General features: G+C 36.0%; 3 protein-coding genes across 4 annotated transcripts; 2 read left to right on the forward strand and 1 right to left on the reverse strand.

The window, feature by feature from the left end:
* Window positions 1-2,308: 2,308 nt before the first annotated feature.
* LOC100250861 (putative glutamine amidotransferase GAT1_2.1) lies at window positions 2,309-4,534 on the reverse strand. Of its 2 annotated transcripts, none has more exons than XM_002279787.4 (4): window positions 4,339-4,534; window positions 3,379-4,109; window positions 3,057-3,263; window positions 2,309-2,847 (listed from the first exon to the last, which is right to left on the reverse strand). In XM_002279787.4, the coding sequence occupies exons 1-4, from the start codon at window positions 4,424-4,426 to the stop codon at window positions 2,596-2,598; spliced, it is 1,278 nt and encodes a 425-aa protein (XP_002279823.1). In that variant the 5' UTR covers window positions 4,427-4,534; the 3' UTR covers window positions 2,309-2,595. The 2 variants fall into 2 exon arrangements, with proteins under 2 accessions (XP_002279823.1, XP_010665354.1); XM_010667052.3 differs by having other exon boundaries at window positions 4,277-4,389.
* A 4,595-nt stretch (window positions 4,535-9,129) lies between these two features.
* On the forward strand, window positions 9,130-10,578 carry LOC100249231 (uncharacterized). The gene is made up of 3 exons (XM_002282763.5): window positions 9,130-9,364; window positions 9,482-9,687; window positions 10,041-10,578. Exons 1-3 carry the CDS (start codon window positions 9,272-9,274, stop codon window positions 10,321-10,323), a joined length of 582 nt encoding a protein of 193 aa, XP_002282799.1. The 5' UTR covers window positions 9,130-9,271; the 3' UTR covers window positions 10,324-10,578.
* A 5,246-nt stretch (window positions 10,579-15,824) lies between these two features.
* Window positions 15,825-17,317, forward strand: LOC100247313 (reticulon-like protein B9). The gene is made up of 5 exons (XM_002282919.4): window positions 15,825-16,049; window positions 16,274-16,454; window positions 16,587-16,716; window positions 16,823-16,892; window positions 16,983-17,317. Exons 1-5 carry the CDS (start codon window positions 15,950-15,952, stop codon window positions 17,150-17,152), a joined length of 651 nt encoding a protein of 216 aa, XP_002282955.1. The 5' UTR covers window positions 15,825-15,949; the 3' UTR covers window positions 17,153-17,317.
* The last annotated feature ends 481 nt before the right edge of the window (window positions 17,318-17,798 follow it).

The raw sequence follows: 17,798 nt of genomic DNA on the forward strand, positions 1-17,798 counted from the left end.
TTAATTAAAAAAAAAAATTAAAGGTATCCTATTTTTCAATGATAGGAAGAACCATATTTAATTTAAAGGTATCTTACTATACATGGAAAAGTTTTTTGGTTTCTTTCTCTACTTCAAATTTCTTAAATTATTTTGTATATCCATCACTAAAGAGTGAATGAAAAAAAGAGTTGCACCAAAGAAGAGTGAAAATCAAGATAGTTACTAATAGATCTTCAAATCATATTAAAATTGGTATAAAGATTAAAGTATTTTTTTTTCTTCATATCCTAAATATTACTTTGAAGTTTGATATTAATCACCAAATGAAAATTTTTCCTACATTTGGTATTAGAGTGTGGTCAGTCATTTGAGTATGTGTGAAATATGGCTAATGAAGTGAAGGAAATCATCGAAGGAAATATTCATTCAAATACAAAAGTACAAATAGAAGTAAGCAAGATGATAAAAGAGTTGAGAAAATGGAGAAAAGAAGTGCAAATTCATTTTATAATGGTCTAGTAATCCTGTTACGTTTACTATCCTCGATCTTATAACCAAGTAAGAGTTTCATTGTCATCGAGACTTTAAAGTTAAAGTTTTCAACTTTCTTATACTTGGATTGTAAAGTTCTAATGGACCTTCACACTCTCTTCAAGTAAATACACAACACGAAGTTTTTTTATTCAAAAGGATTAGATGAGAGACAAGTTTGAAACCAAAGTTTAGTTAATTTTGGTTTTGATTATAACAAAATAAAATTTTGAACTAATGATTATATTTCAAGTGCAACTAGATAAGATGATTTCTAAAGTGGCAATTACAAAGACCAGATCAAGTGAAAGGAACATCAAGAAAAAAAATGAAGCCTCAAAGAGAAGAACCTAGAAGACTTTTATAGGATCCCTTTGTGAGGTTGTTAGTGCACTAAGTCTTTCATGTATTTTATTTGTTTTGAATAAAAAATCATCTAAGAGTTATTTTGTTTAAAATATTTATAATTGGATAATTTCTTATTCTCAACTAAATCCTTGTGTTAAAAACTTTATAAAACTTATTTAAAAAGTTTTTTGATTGAAAAATATGATTGTTGAGCCAAAACGAGTCCAACCGATCAAAACGAGTCCAACCAATCAAAACGAGTCCAACCGATCAAAACGAGTCCAACCAATCAAAACGAGTCCAACCGATCATGGGTGAATTGAATTGATCAATCGATTGCCCTTTCCCAGTCAAAGACCAGTTAAGGGGTATAAAAACCTTCTCTCTCTTCCAAAATGTTTGTTTGCCCAGTCAAAGATAAGTCTTTCATGATCAAGGGGCATTCGAGGAGTGATCAAGCTCCAATAGTCATCAATAGTGATTGACTGTCCAATGGCTAGTCAAGTCGATCGAACTGGAGTTCAATCAGCTGACCCTAAAACATGTCTAACGGCTAGTTTGGGCTTCCTTTATCTGCTTAAAGGCTCAAATCTTCATTGTTTTCAAAATCTTTACTTTCCTAAATCTTTCTTGAATATATTTGAACCTTAAAAGAGTGTTTTTTAGTACACCTTGTTCTAAAACTAGCATATCATTACTTCACCATTCAATCCTAGTTTATCTTATATCATTTGAGCTTAAATTTTGTATTAGAATTTTATGATAATATTTCATATCCTTATTTATAAATCTTTAAGAGTAAAAATTTAAATGTGAGGTATCACTTAAAGATTTTCAAGTGTGAGGGATCACTTAAAGGATTGTTCAAGAGTGACGTATCTCTTGAGGATTATAAAAGATACTTTTAGTCAAAAGTTCAAAAGGGTTTATTGGAACTATAATCTAATTAAATTGTTTGAAAGCTTAGTTTGAAAGTCTTGGATTAGTGGAACCTACAACTTGGGATTGAAACTAAAAGAAAGTAAACATAGGTTGTGTTGCGAATCATTATAAAAATATTGTGTTTACATTCTTTTTTTCCAACTATTTTATTTTATATGCAATTATCTCTTGCATTCATATAATTTAAATTTACAAAAAAAAACCATCACCCTATTCACTCTCTCCCTTCCCCTCTCCTCCCCCCTTAGGATGATTACCTAAGTTGAATTAGTCAATTTTCTAGTAGTTTTATTCCTTATCTATCATTAAAAAGTAGATATCAAAAATAGTAGAAGAGTGAAGGTCCACCGGGAACATTGACTCATTTAAGATCTTAAAACTATACTTAAGTTACCATCATAGATCAAGGTATCTTTTCTTCTTCATATCCTAATGTTATTTTAAAGTTTGACACATTTAAATTTTCCCAACACTACATTCTTGGAGTAAGTAGGAGAAGTTAATCAAAAAATAAAATAATATTAATGAGACAATTTTAAAAGAAAATGCATTTTCCCGTATGGATCAGATAACAATTCGCTTCCATTCCATCGTATATATGGAAAAGACTAAAAGAGCTAGAGATTATGTTTTGAATTTGATTTTCATGGCTGATGGGGAAAATGACTACAGTCGACAACCAAAACACCAAAAATGCAGGAGGCCTATTCAAGATCTGTGTGGGGCTTCAGAGAAAAAAATGTAGATCATATCGAGGTCCACACTGTTCCTTCCTTCATAAAGGGAGAAAACTCAGCCACCAATTTCATTCGTCAAGTTGTGAAGTTTTCTCTCTAAAACCTCTGAACAAATTCGCCCCATCATGTGGTAGAAGGACACAATTTCGGATAACTGTTCAATGGACATCTTCCCCATCATTGTCCTTGCAAGTTTTTCCTTTTCCTCATTCATCTTCAACCTTTCCATGTACACTGAAGCATTTCTCACTGTTGCACCCATCTGCTTCAACCTCTTCTCCTGCTGCAAACTCAATGCTGTATTTGCCTGCAATTGTTTAGAAAAAGATAACATAACAAATATTAAATGTAGGTCCTACCAAATATTAAATGTAACCCTACTTCAGGTTTGAGATTGATCCACAAATATGGCATATATATATATATATCAAATGGTTAAGCCCTTAATCAATAGTCATTACTAAGTTTAACTTCCTAATTAAAATTAGGTAGTTAAATGTTATCTTCATGCCATACCTCCAGAAACTTTGCTCCAACTTCGAGTTCAGATTCCTCTTCCCCAAGCATTCCTCTGCGGGTGCTGTACATGTCTCTTGCAATTGAGAAACTTCGACCAATCACCTTTCTCTTCTTCTCCACATCTTCGTCAAGCTTTAGAGTCTTGGCCACAAATGCTGAACCATTGAGCTTCTTTTGGTAAGCTTTCACTGCCTTGACAAATTCCTATAAATAACCAGGAATTAGTTAAATTCCTCATTTTTCTTTCCCACCACTATGCTATTCCTATAAAGTAATGACATTATAAACTGTGCCTGCAAATTCAAGATTGCTGGCTTACCTGATATGCAGAGGGGCATCCTGGATAATCAAAATCATCAGAATTCGGTTGTCGCATCCGCTCAGGATGAAACTGCAGACCCATGATAAAGTTACCCTCTTCGGGATTATAAACGTGGGGATCATAGAATCCTTCAACCAAGCCATCAGGAGCGAAGGCCATTGGGACGAATCTCTGAGCTAATCTTTTAACGCCCTGATGATGATAACTATTTACCCATATATCCATTTTGTTAGCCTCCAAAGAATCTTTAAACCAGTGATGCAAAGGGGTGTTCTCCACCACCTTCACTATGTGCCGATGCCCATCATAATTTTCGTAGTTCATATGAACCACTCTCTGCCCTTCTGGGCACTTCTTTGAGAGTTCTCTCTCTACGTCCTGATAAAGGCTACCTCCACATGCAACGTTAAGGACCTGCGATCCCCTGCAGATGCCTAAGAAGGGTATGCTCCTTTCCAGGCAAAGCTTAGCAAGGAGTAACTCAATTGAATCTTTCTCTCGATCAATGGCTATGTCACTGGCATGCAACCGCCTGATCTCTTCAATTTCTTCTGGGGAAAAGCCAGAAAGCTCTGCGTCGTAAAGGGATGGATCAATGTCTTCACCCTCGCATAGGAGAACGCCATGGATTGGCTCGAAGCTTTCTAGCAGCATGTGGACTCCACTAACTCTTGGGACGATTACAGGTACTGCTCCATAGTTTACTATAAGATCAAGATGATATTCTCCTGCATGTTCATGAATCATGACATGGAAAACATGCAAACGATTAATTTTTTACCAAGTTCAAATTTTTCGTTCTAAATCAGTTTGACCAGTTATAATTCACTGAATCCAGGACTGGGTTTTGCCGAACATACCAAAATTAAAGAGAGAAATTCTTACAAAAACGTACAAGAAAATAGCAAATAAAGCAGATGATTTTGACATTTCTAGTAGGATGAGAAAAAGACGAACCCACAAAATCTACAAACTTGTTCTTGCGAACGGTCCGTCGAGAGACGATAAGAACCCTCGGAAAAATCGTTGAAATGTCTGACGCCATGTACTTGATGAAGAGAATGGAAGCTTTTATAGAAAGAAAGGAGAAGAAAAGGCGAGGGATGCAGAAATAGAAAGTGAGAGTTCAACGTGTATCCTTCATGAATGCTATTAGGTATATATATATATATATATATAGGACTAAAACATCCCTCAAGATTTCACTGATTTCCATTTTATCATGACTTGATTCTCTTTATTTCCTAGCCTCTGACTCTTAGAGAAACATCTAGGATCCTCATCACTGACCCCGTCCCACCACATCCATGATCCACCCAATTCATGTGTAAGCTCGCTATTTGAGTCCAATTAATATTAGAATGTCCATGTGGATCACATTTATTAGGTTGGATGTGGATATGTTTAGAGTACATGCATGTATGAGGAGATAAGAGCTTGAAAGAAACCCAGCTAGGGACGTGGAAACATCTAAGCGCCGCGTATTAAATCATGTTTGTTGTTTTCTATATTATCTATCTGGAGGTCCAACCTTCACTCGTTGCTGACGTGGATATACACACCCAGACCCAGACATACCGTCCCGTAATGTTCCAGATCAGGTGCCAAGCCACGTTGCATGCACAATATTTTCCGTTAGGTATAACTGGACCTACTCATTAATTTAATCTTTTCTTTAGTTTGTTGAAGATCGAGTAATATCGACAACCACCCCCAGTATGAATGGATTGAATTGGACCCAATTGCTGATGTGCTATGACTGTAGCATTCAACTTCAATTTGAATGAGTGGGATTAGGCTTGATTGGCTAAAATTGTTTGTTTTTCATCGTTAGTCTTTTTATAATATTCCATCAATGAATTCTATGAAGCTAAATTTAAACCCATTCGAATTGGGGTTATTTCCTTGATTATGATTGTGAAAAGTGTTGCCCCATGTGGAATAGTTTGAACAAAATTTGTTAATATTTTCTCTTAGCGCAAGTGCCCATTTGCATGTATTTACATAATAACATATATGTGTAATAATTTAAAGTATAGAGTCACTTGGATTAAGTCAAATGATAAACCCATCTCATAGGATTTCTTATAAGAGTACCAGAATTTTAAAAAATAATTTGTAAATTATAGTAATGAAAACAATATTCCTTATCAATTAGGGAAAATGAAAGTAAAAATATCTTTTGAAAAGATAATTTATTTCCTTTTTATAAAAATTATGGGTAAAAATCAAGAAACGATATCTTTTTATTATTTAAAAAAAAATCAAAAAATCTAAAATGGTTTCTTGAATAGATGATTTCTTAAAAATAAATAAATAACTAAAGGAAGAAATCATCTCTTAAAGAGATAATTTCTCAATAAATTATCCTTTCATAAGAAATCCATCATCCAAATATAACAAATTATCCAAAATAGTAGTGGTAAATTAAACTACTAATAACAAAATATCTCTTCTAAAACATTCATCTAATCTAAATCACTCCTTACCAGAATTAGGTGTACCCAAAAACATTTTAATCACTCTTACTAGAATTAGGTGTGCTTGAAAACATTTTAATAAAATGAATGAACTTAAAGCCCAATAAAGGATATAAGGATATAGTGTACACGTGTTTCCAGAAATAAAATAGATAATCCTTATAGCATGTTTTCAAATGCAACAAAACCACTAATATTACATGTGTCATTTTCAAAATAATTTAAGTATAACATTATTTTGCAAACATAAATATTAAATAAACAAGCTTTTTATGGAAAATGTCCATCAAATTGGGACTTACAAAGATGCACATTGTAATGGGACTTACAAAAATGGCTAGCCTCTCATGTGCTCCTTACATGATGGTGGACCAAACCAGAACCAATCTAATAATATACTACCATAGGTCAATTAACTACCCTACTAGGTTTACAAACTATCGTTACCTCCACCAAAAGTAATAAAAATCAAAACATTTATTAACTACCCTACTAGGTTTACAAACTATTATTACCTCCTTACATGAATGGCAACGGGACGGGTCGCCCCCTTTCCAACCCCACCCCGTTTATTAAAAAAAATTCTCATCCCCGCCCTATTTAGCTTTTTTTTTTAATTTTTTTTAAAATTTACTTTTAAATTTTTTAATTACATTAAAATAAATATATTTTATAAATAATAAAATCATTATATTTTTTATAACTTATTTTATTAAAAAAATTTATTATTATCTATATATTAAAAATAGTAAAATTAAATTTAAAATTAAATTAATTTTAAATTTTAAATTAATTTTAATTTTAAAATTAATTTTATATGTAAACGGGGCAGGATGGGGCAATACCCGAACCCGCCTCGGGTTTAAAAAAAAATCTCGTACCCGTTTATTAAATTTAAACCCCGTCCCATTAGGGCCGGGGTGAGACGGGTACCCGAAAAAACCCGCCCCGTTGCCATCCCCACTTTGGGAGGTCAATTGAGTCATTTAATATGATATAAATACGATTCACCAAGCCACTTGGGCTAACACTTATCAGACTACAAGCAAGCCCACTCTTGAGGTGGGCTTAGGACAACGCCATATGAGGCCCCAGGGGTAGTTGAAGCATAACCCACTCTTGGGCTAACACTTATAAATACGATTCACCAAGCCCCAGGTGAATTGAGTCATTTAATATGATATAAATACGATTCACCAAGCCACTTGGGCTAACACTTATCAGACTACAAGCAAGCCCACTCTTGAGGTGGGCTTAGGACCACGCCATATGAGGCCCCAGTGGTAGTTGAAGCTCAACCCAGAAAGGAGTTGGGCCTACATTTTTCAGCCTGGGCCCAATACGGAGCCGAAGAAAGAAAAGGTGAGCTGGAGGCTCTTGGAACACCTTTGGCCATGGTGGTGCCAGTGCATGAACTTGTGAAGGCGATCATAAAGAGTTGGTTATTTAATCGGTGGCCTTGATAAAAGATTTGTCTGCTATTCCAAGCAGCAGCGGCATTGGCTCCGCCACGGCCACCATGAGGGCCTCCGTCATTTTCAGCAGCATTCTTATATTGGTGTACATCACACCTTCATCATCAGCCACAAGCCTCATGGACCTTTGCTTCCCCAAGGTAACACTGACCATAAGAAATGATCTCAACAGGACAATGCCACATATCGATGCTCGTTAAAAGGCCACAGAGAAGCACTGCGATCACTTGAGGCTTGGTGAAAAGCCGGAAACTGGACGTTTAGGAAAATTTTGTTCCCATCCAAGCGGTGCTTCATCTTCATTGATACAGAAATGCAATGGTTCTTTCTATGCCTATGCAACTGGAGCATCGGAGATCGTGGGCCAAGTCTGTTCCGAGCAGACCGTGGGAGATGGGAGAAACGACATATTCGTAGAGATAGGTCGGCAAGGGGCAAAATAGGAGATACAGTAATAAAATGAAAATAGAACTGAATCATAGCGTTACATAAAACAAGTCAAAAAATCAAAATAATAGTCAAAGTAAGATTTAATTTTGATAATACTGGTTTTTTTTTTTCCAAAAAAATCTAAATATATTAATGAAAAAAAATATAATTAATCTTTTTCTTATTTTATATTTGAACATTCCAAATATAGTTTAAGCGAAAATCCTTTCCTTTTGGTAGAAACTAATTTCTTTCCAAAGCAAAACCACAAATTTCTACTGACTCTTAGGATATTACTATTGAAGCCCAGGAATAAGAACCCCAAAAAGTTAATACGCTTTGAATCTTTATTATCTAATTAAAAAAAGAGGGAAAAAAAATCTCTTCTAACAAAATATAACATGTCCCACAAGCTTAATTACCGTTAGTTATGATTAAGAAGGGATAATTATGTTTTGGATCTAATTTGGCTCAAAAATTAACCTTTGGTTCATATAAGTTTACCATTTGAGTCCAAGATCTAAAGGAAGTGTCAAAATTGAGAAGAAGGATATGAATTTTTTATCTTTTCAAAAATGACAATTGCTTGTTATGAAAAGAAAAGAGTAGAAAAACATTAATTTACACTTTATTCTTTTTGTAAACCTCGATAAAATTTAGTATAATTTAATGATTTGAAAAAAAATACACCTTTTTCCAAAAAAATAAAACTAAATTATTATTATTATTATTTAAAAATCAAACGTCTTGAAAAATATATATTTTTTAAATTATGCATATAAAAATAACTAAAAATATGTTAAATTTTTTTATTTTTAAATGATATATTTTTAGAATATATTTTTAAAAAAATTAATTTTTTAAAAATAATAAATTTTCATAATAATTATTAAAAAAATTATCAAACGTTATAGTAGAAAATAATTTTAAATGATATATTAGTCTTTTCATATTTTATATCATTTTTATTAATTATATAATTTATATGGATCAAAGCTTAGTTTTTGATCTGTGTATTCCAAAACACAATTTTCCTTGTTAAGAAAAAATTATTTAATACCTTTCCACAGGATATTAGCTAATTGCCAAATCAATATTGAAACTATCAATACAATATACATATATATCTTCTTTTCCTAAAATAATAATAAAGTTGAAATTGGAAGTAGGGCCCAATTGGGACCCTACGAAAGGGCGCTGTCCCATAAACGGGATAGGTAGGAGTCATAGGTCTGATCTGCAAAACCGGAGGGCTGAGACAAGCCAACCCCAATAAAGCTATTTGTTCAGATTAAATGTGAATCGGGTGAGTTGTTGGGCCCCACTCCCCAATACCTGCTCTCAATCCCTCTCATTGGCATTTGTCTCTCGCACGTACACAAGACACCTTCACAAGCATCCAAAAAAAAGGCAGGCTCAAAGTAGCAGACTAAAAGCAAGGGGCTGCCCATTTTTATTAAAGCAAGGCAAACACATCCTCTAAGACAGAGCGAGAGAGGGGCGATAATGGCGGTCTCGGTCTCTCTTATGGCCATCATCATTTCTCTACACCTCATCGCCTTCGTCCTCGCCGTTGGCTCTGAACGACGTCGTAGCACTGTAACTCCCTTTCTCTTCGCTCTCCTTTTTTTTTTTTTTTGTTCAAATCTTTGTTTATTGTCAGTACGGTGTGTACCCCTAAGTCCTCTCTAACTCTCTGGCTCTCCTTCTCGGCAGGCCAAGGTGGTGCCTGATAAGTACGACGAGCGTACATACTGCGTATACAGTACAGATGCGTCGACCGTGTACGGATTGACGGCGTTTGGGCTTCTGCTGATCAGTCAAACGGTTCTCAACGGCGTCACCAAGTGCCTCTGCTTCGGACGAGGTCTTATTGGAGGCGGCTCCACCACCTGTGCCGTCTTCTTCTTCATCTTTTCCTGGTAAATTCATGCTCCCATTTTCTGATAATTTTTAGATGATTTCCTCACCATCCATCATGGGTTGGATTCCATAGTCAATATCTGAGTTACATCTACGGTCTAGATCATTTCATCTGGTCCCACCATTTACTTCCACCGACAACACCACCGCCAGCGGTGTAAATAAAAAGGAAAACCTGTGATTGGGCTTGGACTGCAGGCTGCTGAGGTCCAGCCCTCTTCGAAAGAACCCACCTCAATTATCACCAAAACCCATGGCTTTTTCGATCGAAAATGAGCATCATTTTCACAATCACTCTCGTGAGTGGCCCCAATTTGTTTGAATTTGATGAAATTATAAAATAAAAAAACAGGGTGAGCTTTTTGGGAGCAGAGGCGTGCCTGTTGGCGGGGTCGGCCAAAAACGCATACCACACCAAATATCGAGGAGTGTTCGGCGGGCAGGACTTATCTTGTGCCACTCTCCGCAAAGGGGTCTTCGCCGCTGGGGCCGCTCTCTCGCTTTTATCATTGCTGGGCTCCATACTTTACTACTGGGCCCACTCCAGGGCTGATACTGGAGGCTGGGAAAAGCATAGGAGCGAAGGCCTTGGCATGACGCAGCAGCAACAAAACAACGAATTTGGGAAGCTGTAATTTTGTTTTAAGATTAGGATAACACCACAGTTTTGGTGACATCAAATACCATATGGGCCTTGTTAAGCTATGCTGCTGGATGGATACCTTTATGTTGAGAAGCTGTAATTTTGTTTTATGATAAAGGGGAATCCCGCAGTTTCAGTGACATCAAATATTATATGGGTCTTGTTAAGCTATGCAGCTAGATGGATACCTTTATATCACATTATATGTTGAAATATATGGAAAATACTATATAGTAGTATTGTGTGATTTGTGAGTTGCAATCATCCCTTGCTGGGTTTTTCTTTTTGTCCTTTAGGTATGGTGTTGGGCTGTGGTTTTGAGGTCCGTCTTATTATGGCTGGGCGGACGACCCCGTCCGAGGGTGATTTGGCACCTTTGTCTTTGCTTGGTCACTGGTCAGTGCCATTCATGTGGATCGTTAGTCTGTTTTCTATTTAAGAAACTTAAAAGTAGTGTTACATGGTTGGTGGCAGTGGTGGATGGTATAAAATTTTGTTCTGTAATGCATTATTGGTTTTTATTTTGTCTTGTCTACCAAGGGATGATGAGATCCGGGAACCTTTAACGTACTAATATTTGTACCAAACCCGTGACAGATTCATGTGTTTGACGATTTCTTTTGTCCTCTCAGTCAAGACCCAATTCTTTTTAATGGTTTTGTGCTAGATTATTAGTCAGCGTTGCACCTGGGCCTTGTTAGAGCTTTTCGAGTGAAACCAAGCCGCTTCTCAAGTGAACCCAAGCCACCATGTAGTACAGAGTAAGCCTCCATGCGGTACAGAGTTGTTTTACGTTATTTTAAAAAGTATTTTTAATATTTAAAAAATTAAAAATTTTAAGTATAAAAAATTATATAAACACTTCTCTAACACACATAATAAAAAAAAATTAAGTAAATGAAATGAGCATTGATGACATGCACGCCTCAAAGGGTTCACTACTTATGGTGAAAGGTTTCGTGTATAAGAGAATACAGCCAGTGACGAAGCCAGCACTTTACTTGGGGGCAATGTAGGCCTTAGCCCTATGGTCCAGTCTTAACATTACTTAACGGGTAGAAGCTGTCCTGAGTTTAAATCCCCTTGTTGTAAGAACAACACTTGGCATTGTTTATAGGAATCAAAAAGCAAAAAACCCAGAGACATACCAGTGACCATGGAGGAAAAGCTACTACAGCTCGAGAAGAAATTGAGGGAACAACAAGAAGAGCCTAAGAGATAGATAAAGACACTCTTGTCGGCTTCAGAGGCCTTACGGCAGGAGAAAACAATTTTAAAAACAACTATGACAAAGACCTCATTGTGTCCGTTGGTCCCTATTCCGTCTATGGACCTCAACCTTCCTTCCAAGCGGCGACACCTGTTGAGAAACATACAAAGATCACAAAGATCTATGTACTCCTCTTTCATACATGATATATTCTCCAACATCTTTTAGATCAATCAAATTTATCAATTTAATCAATCCAAATTAATTAGTAATTATAATTTAAGAAAACTAAATATAAGACTTATAATTTGGATAAAAATAGTAGACTATCTATTTATCTCGTAAATCAAGAACACGTTTACAGGGTGGATGACCCGTCCCGGACTCCCGGGGTAATGTCTTGCTTAACCTTTTGCCTATTGACGACTGGACTTTATACCGTGCAGACCCGTTTTGCTTAAGGTGGGTTTAAGCCTAAAAAACACCAAGTTTAGCCCACCCTCTGTGGCCCAGTGGGCAGGCTTGTCCTGCAATCCAACCTCCATATTCTGACAGGTGGTCTAGATATATGGACTGTACTCTTTAATTGTGGCCCAAAATCTAACCGACATCTATTAAGCAAACTCTTATGGCCCTTCCCAGACTTGGGCTGCATGTGCCAATTTTTCTTCTGCCATTTTATCTGATTGTACATTGGGCTAGATCTTAATAAATCATTGATTTCATACTTTTTTTGGTTAATCATCTTAATAATCTCGCAATGAAGAAACGTGAACAAAATAACGTTCAACTGTGAATTACCGAAACAGTGGAATATCTGCTCAATTCGTATGAGATGGAAGGTATAGGCTTCAAGCTGTAAAAGAATAAACCTTTCATGGGTTTGTTGGGCTTCTCCTGTGCAGCAACTTCGACATCAGGATTCAGGCCATCCTACGCCACTCTTAAGCCATAGGCCCCATCACTATTATATTGCTTGATGGACTTGGAATCTATTTGGTCGTGTTTCTAAGAACCGTCCTTAATCCTTTTGTACTTGAAAATTTCATTCAAAAAATTGTGTTGAGGTACTAAAAAGGTTATAAATATTTTTTAAAATCATTACCAAACAAGCTCTTAATCAGCACAGTTAAATATTGAATATCTTAATTCACTCCATTGATGTCCACGTAAAGGCCCACATCACCATTAACAAGCCTTTATGCGAAAAGGAAATGTCTTCCCTCCCCTTATGGGTGGCTACATATGCACAAAAACTGCTGGGCAAAAGTCATGTCCAGGACGCCAATTCAGAAAGCAAGTGGCTACCATAATACTCCAACCTTCATTACAAATAGTATACTCAGACAACTAGCACAATATTTAAAGCAAACAAAGAAAAGGCTAACTCCACACTAATCATACACTCCAACAGTACTTTTTCATAATACCACTCACTCAACTATTATAACTTAGACCGTACCACACCATATGCAGAGGAGTCATAAGCTGATCCTCCCAATAGTTAATACCGGACGAGGCGCACCACCCAAGCATTGATCGACGATATTACAGACATGAGGATCTAGCAATTAGGGAATGGAGATCCACAAGTGCTGGCAACTTTCCTGGCATTGGGAGAGTTGATAAATTTCTGAAGGTTTGGGTTCTTCACGTACTGGCAAAGGCAAGATCTCTGCTCCTTTAGCTTACTACAACATGTGGCAGTTGGCGGGCTTGAGGAGATGATTGCATTCGCACATGTGCTCAGCTCCATTGGGCTGCAAGTGACCGCCGTTGACACTTGGGCTTCCCCAAATAGCAGGAGGAGAGCAAAACACACTGCAATATATGACATTTTCATCTTCAACCAAAAAGAGTGGAGTATGTGTATTAATATGTTATGGGTGCATTTGGGTGGAGGACTTCTCACAATTTATAGGAGGAGAAACAGAAGAAAGGGAGGCAGAAAAGTACAAGGGTGTGCTGCATGCTTATGTAATTATTTTGGTTATGAGATCGTTTTACCATGTGAGTAGTAAAAGGGTTGGGTGATTTTCAATTCAAAGACTTTGAGACCACTAAAGTTGGTGCGCCTTATCATCATCATCATCCATCTTTGTGCTTGCGTGGGGCTCGGAGTACTTGGCGCTCGACTTTCTTCTTTTGCATCCTCTTTTGTTATTTACCATATTATTCTAAGCCTTAGGCCAGGGTACCAAGGTTTGCGTCCACTCCATTCCGGGTATTTAGTATCTACCCTTTACCTTATTTTCTCCACCTTCTCTAATTTATGCTTTAGGGCTGTTTTTCTCGAGGGTTTGCTAATTTTCTTCTCTAAAAGACTATGTATTCATGTACTTAATACTCATTCAAAAAATTAGTAAATTTAATTAACATTATTCTCTTATTTTTCTTCAATATAAATCCACACCTACAATCATCAAGCTGCAAGCCACGTCTGCATTGATATTGAAATTAGAGTGGATGGCTCCTTCCACCTGCTGTCACTTTTGAGAAAATGAATAGACGTGCCAGGTAACAGTTTGAGTGAATCATTAGGGAACCATATTATTATTTGGTAGTCATGACTCATGAATAATTATAAGGAAATGTGCAGCTCTCTTTCGGTGATGTGATGTACTGCTGTGCCGTCATTGCCATGCCGATGTTTTTTCCTTTTTTCTTTCTCTGTAAATTTAATTCAGAAAACCAGTTCATCAATTCTTTTCCCAGAGGCAAAGAAGTCAAAAAGGTAATAAAGCTTAAGACTAAAGATCCGGCTAAGCTAGTACACTTCTTCAAGTTATTTCAAAATAATAGCTTCATCTTCCATACCATCTTCAAGGCTACACTTCTTGCATTAAACTCTCTCTATTGCTCTCACTGTATGTTTTGGAGTAAGCCAAGTTGCATTGAGATTGTCACTAAAGCAGATCACTATGAAAGTAAAATGAATCTTTCAATGTTACTCGTATAGAACCAAATAGTTAAGAATTGAATATGATATCCCACAACACTTTAAATTTGGTCAAAGTTCGGTGGAAGATTGGCACTAATATCGTATCAAAATTTTAACTGTAGCAATCAAAGATAAAGTTGAGAAGAAATCAAAGTGGATCATGCAAAGGCTTATTCTCCCTAGTTGGTTCATTGGCTTTGATAATTTAGCAAAGTGGGTCCACTTGGGAGTTGATGGCATTCGTCTTTGGATCTTCAGGATTGTTTTTCTTTGAAGAGTGAGCCTTTTATTATTTGCAATAGTGCTTGTAATGATAAAGCATATTCCTCCCCCACACCCAAAAAAGAAAAAATCAAAATAAAATCCTTTAGCCAGTTGTCCTTTTAGTTGATCACCGGTCATAGATCTTGGATGAAAGCCACCCCACTTTCCTTGTATGTAAATAATGCAATCTAATCAGCTAGATTTAGATCAAAATAAATTAGTAAAATAAATAAAGGTGAATTGCATGCCATTATTGCCTTAATAATGGCCCTTAAAGCCACCAATGCTGGTTGAGTAGTGGATGATGTGCTCATTTATACCTGCACCAAAGCCCATCTTTGGAGAGATTTCAATTACCATTTTGGGCCAGTAGTTGCAGGTTTAGCTTGGGTTTGGGTGCTATATTTTGATGCAATGCATGAAGACTAAGCTGGGCCCAGACTAGTACATTGTAAACATTGGACATTGGTTGCCTTTGTTTTAACTTAGAAAATGTGTCAAACTTGCATTTGGGTTTCCTTAAAATATGTTTTCCTACAATGGAGAAAAAAAGAAAACATATTTCAAACTGTTCTCCGAAAATCACATAAAGCCAAATGTGATGGAGTGCAACTACAAAATATTCTTGCCTTTACTTGTTCAACAAAACAATATCCCTTACAATAAAAAAATAGGAAATAAAAAGACAGTTTAAAATAAAATAGTCATCCAAAGCTCTCTTAGTACTGTTCTAATGAAAGTTGTTCTAGGTACCCAAAAACACAAACAAAATGCAGCATATTTTTTACAGATTCTCATCAACCCAGGGCGTTTTAGAATCAGACGAAAGTAGTTTTTTTGTATATTATATGTATTCGATCCGTTGTCATGTGTCTGGGACAGAAGGTATTCCACAAAAAAAGAACAAAACATGACATGGGACAATACTTTCTCCGAGGGAATGGGGCATATTCGATCGTGATCACCTTCATTTTCTGTTGATTAAATTTTTGAAGAAGTTAAAACAATTTGAAGATTACTGATCGGATGACAAATAAGCCGATGAATAGGATGGAATTGGGTATGTGAAGCAATCTTCCAAGGCATGCCAAAGCCATTCCTTTCTTCTTAGTCCTAGTTCCTTTGCCAGGAAGCTTAGAACCACTCTTAATTTATATAACCTACAGTCCAGAGAGCTGCAAAACAACAACTTCAGGAATAGCCATGCCGATCTATTCATCTGATTCCGACGAACAACCTGAGACTCCAATTCGATTGTTTGATCATCAAAAGTCCATTCATGCTCTCCTAGGAGGAGGAAAAGGTAACGTTCATTTTTCTTCCCATGCCTGCTGATACTGCTTAATTATCTATCCCAGAACTTGGGACAAGTTTGGTGGTGCTACACATAGAGCATTATTTTCATTTCTGTTCCAAGAAACACACCAAAGCCTAAAATTGTGCTTCCAAGAGAAGAAATGTGCATTGGAATATGGAACTCTAGAGAAAATTTTCGTTAATGAGATATTTTAGGTGATATATATGCAGTTGCTGACATATTGTTATGGAGGAACAAGTACGTATCAGCTGCAATCCTAATCGGGTTTACGATCATCTGGTTTCTTTTCGAAGTTTTGGAGTACCATTTTGTTACTCTTCTGTGTTACAGCATGCTCTTCCTGATGCTTGCCATTTTCATTTGGTCTAATGGGGCAGGATACATAAATTGGTAATGTCTCCCTACAATGGCATACAATGAATGAATCACTAGCGATTATGAAGACCCTTTTCAGATTTTACTAATTTCATGAAACATTTCTCATTGCTTAATTAGTACTAACCTATTCTAGCTTCTCCTCAGGAATCCTCCCGATGTCGACAAGTTTACATTATCTGAGCACACGGTTCGATCATTTCACTCAAAAATCAATACGGTGTTGTCAACCTTCTATCGTGTTTCACGAGGGGAAGACTTAGCACTCCTCGGCGTGGTATATAAATCTACATAATTTCCACAACAGATAAAGTAATCCACCATTTTGATTTTCACGGGAAGACTAACTCAGTTGCATTGTTGTTTGGGTTCATGTGTTTCAGGCAATTGTCACCCTCTTGACATTGTCAGTTATTGGAGATTGTTTCAGCTCTTTGAACGTCTTGTACATTGGTAAGACTAGATGGGGGAGTTTCCATTTTCCGTGATTTTCCTTCTTTTGAGTCTAACCAAGGGTGTTTTTGTGCGTGGAATCATATGAAGGCTTTCTCTGCATGGAAACTCTACCAGCATTGTATGAGCGATATGAGGAGCAGGTGGATGAAATCGCTGATAAGGGAAACCGAAACGTGAAGAAATTGTACAGGAAATTCGACTCCCACGTTCTTAACAAGATTCCAAGAGGGCCCGTGAAGGAAAAGAAATTCAGATGAATTTGTAATCGAAGATGATTTCTGGGTGTGGTTAATATTTGTCCGGGAAAATCTTATGCTTATGTGCATCATTTGTGATCGATGTGGGATGTGAGATTCTCATGGAGATGTAATCTAATAAGATTTGAATTTGAATAACAAATACAAACATGATATATTCAAAAACCCAATGAATTGGTGTATGGAATAAATTAGTAGGTAGTGAAATGTTCGAAATTGAGATTTCAAAGAATCCTAAAGCTGGTAGCAACAAGTCATCAAACCGCACTACCGCAGTGGACAAAAAGTCAAAAACAAAATAAAAACAGTGAAATCTAATTACGTACGTACTATTAAAATGTCACCTCAATAAAAAGATAAGACAACTGATTTTATATTTGAGTTCTCAAATGTAATTTTATTATTGGTGGTAGATTTTTTGATAAAACTTAATATTTATCTTTTATTATTTAAGTTAAATTATTTTTAAACTGATAATTTAAATTTTATTTTTTATTTTTTATTTTAAGTATTAAGGTTATTTTATTAAATTAATTTATAATTTATTCTAATCAATAAATTAAAGCTCTTATTAATTTTAACTAATAGCACTAATCTTAAACAATAAATTTATTTATTAAATATTATATATGAGATAACTATGAAA

Source organism: Vitis vinifera, chromosome 1 (genome assembly GCF_030704535.1).
Source record: "Vitis vinifera cultivar Pinot Noir 40024 chromosome 1, ASM3070453v1".
NCBI classification, from domain to species: Eukaryota; Viridiplantae; Streptophyta; class Magnoliopsida; order Vitales; family Vitaceae; genus Vitis; species Vitis vinifera.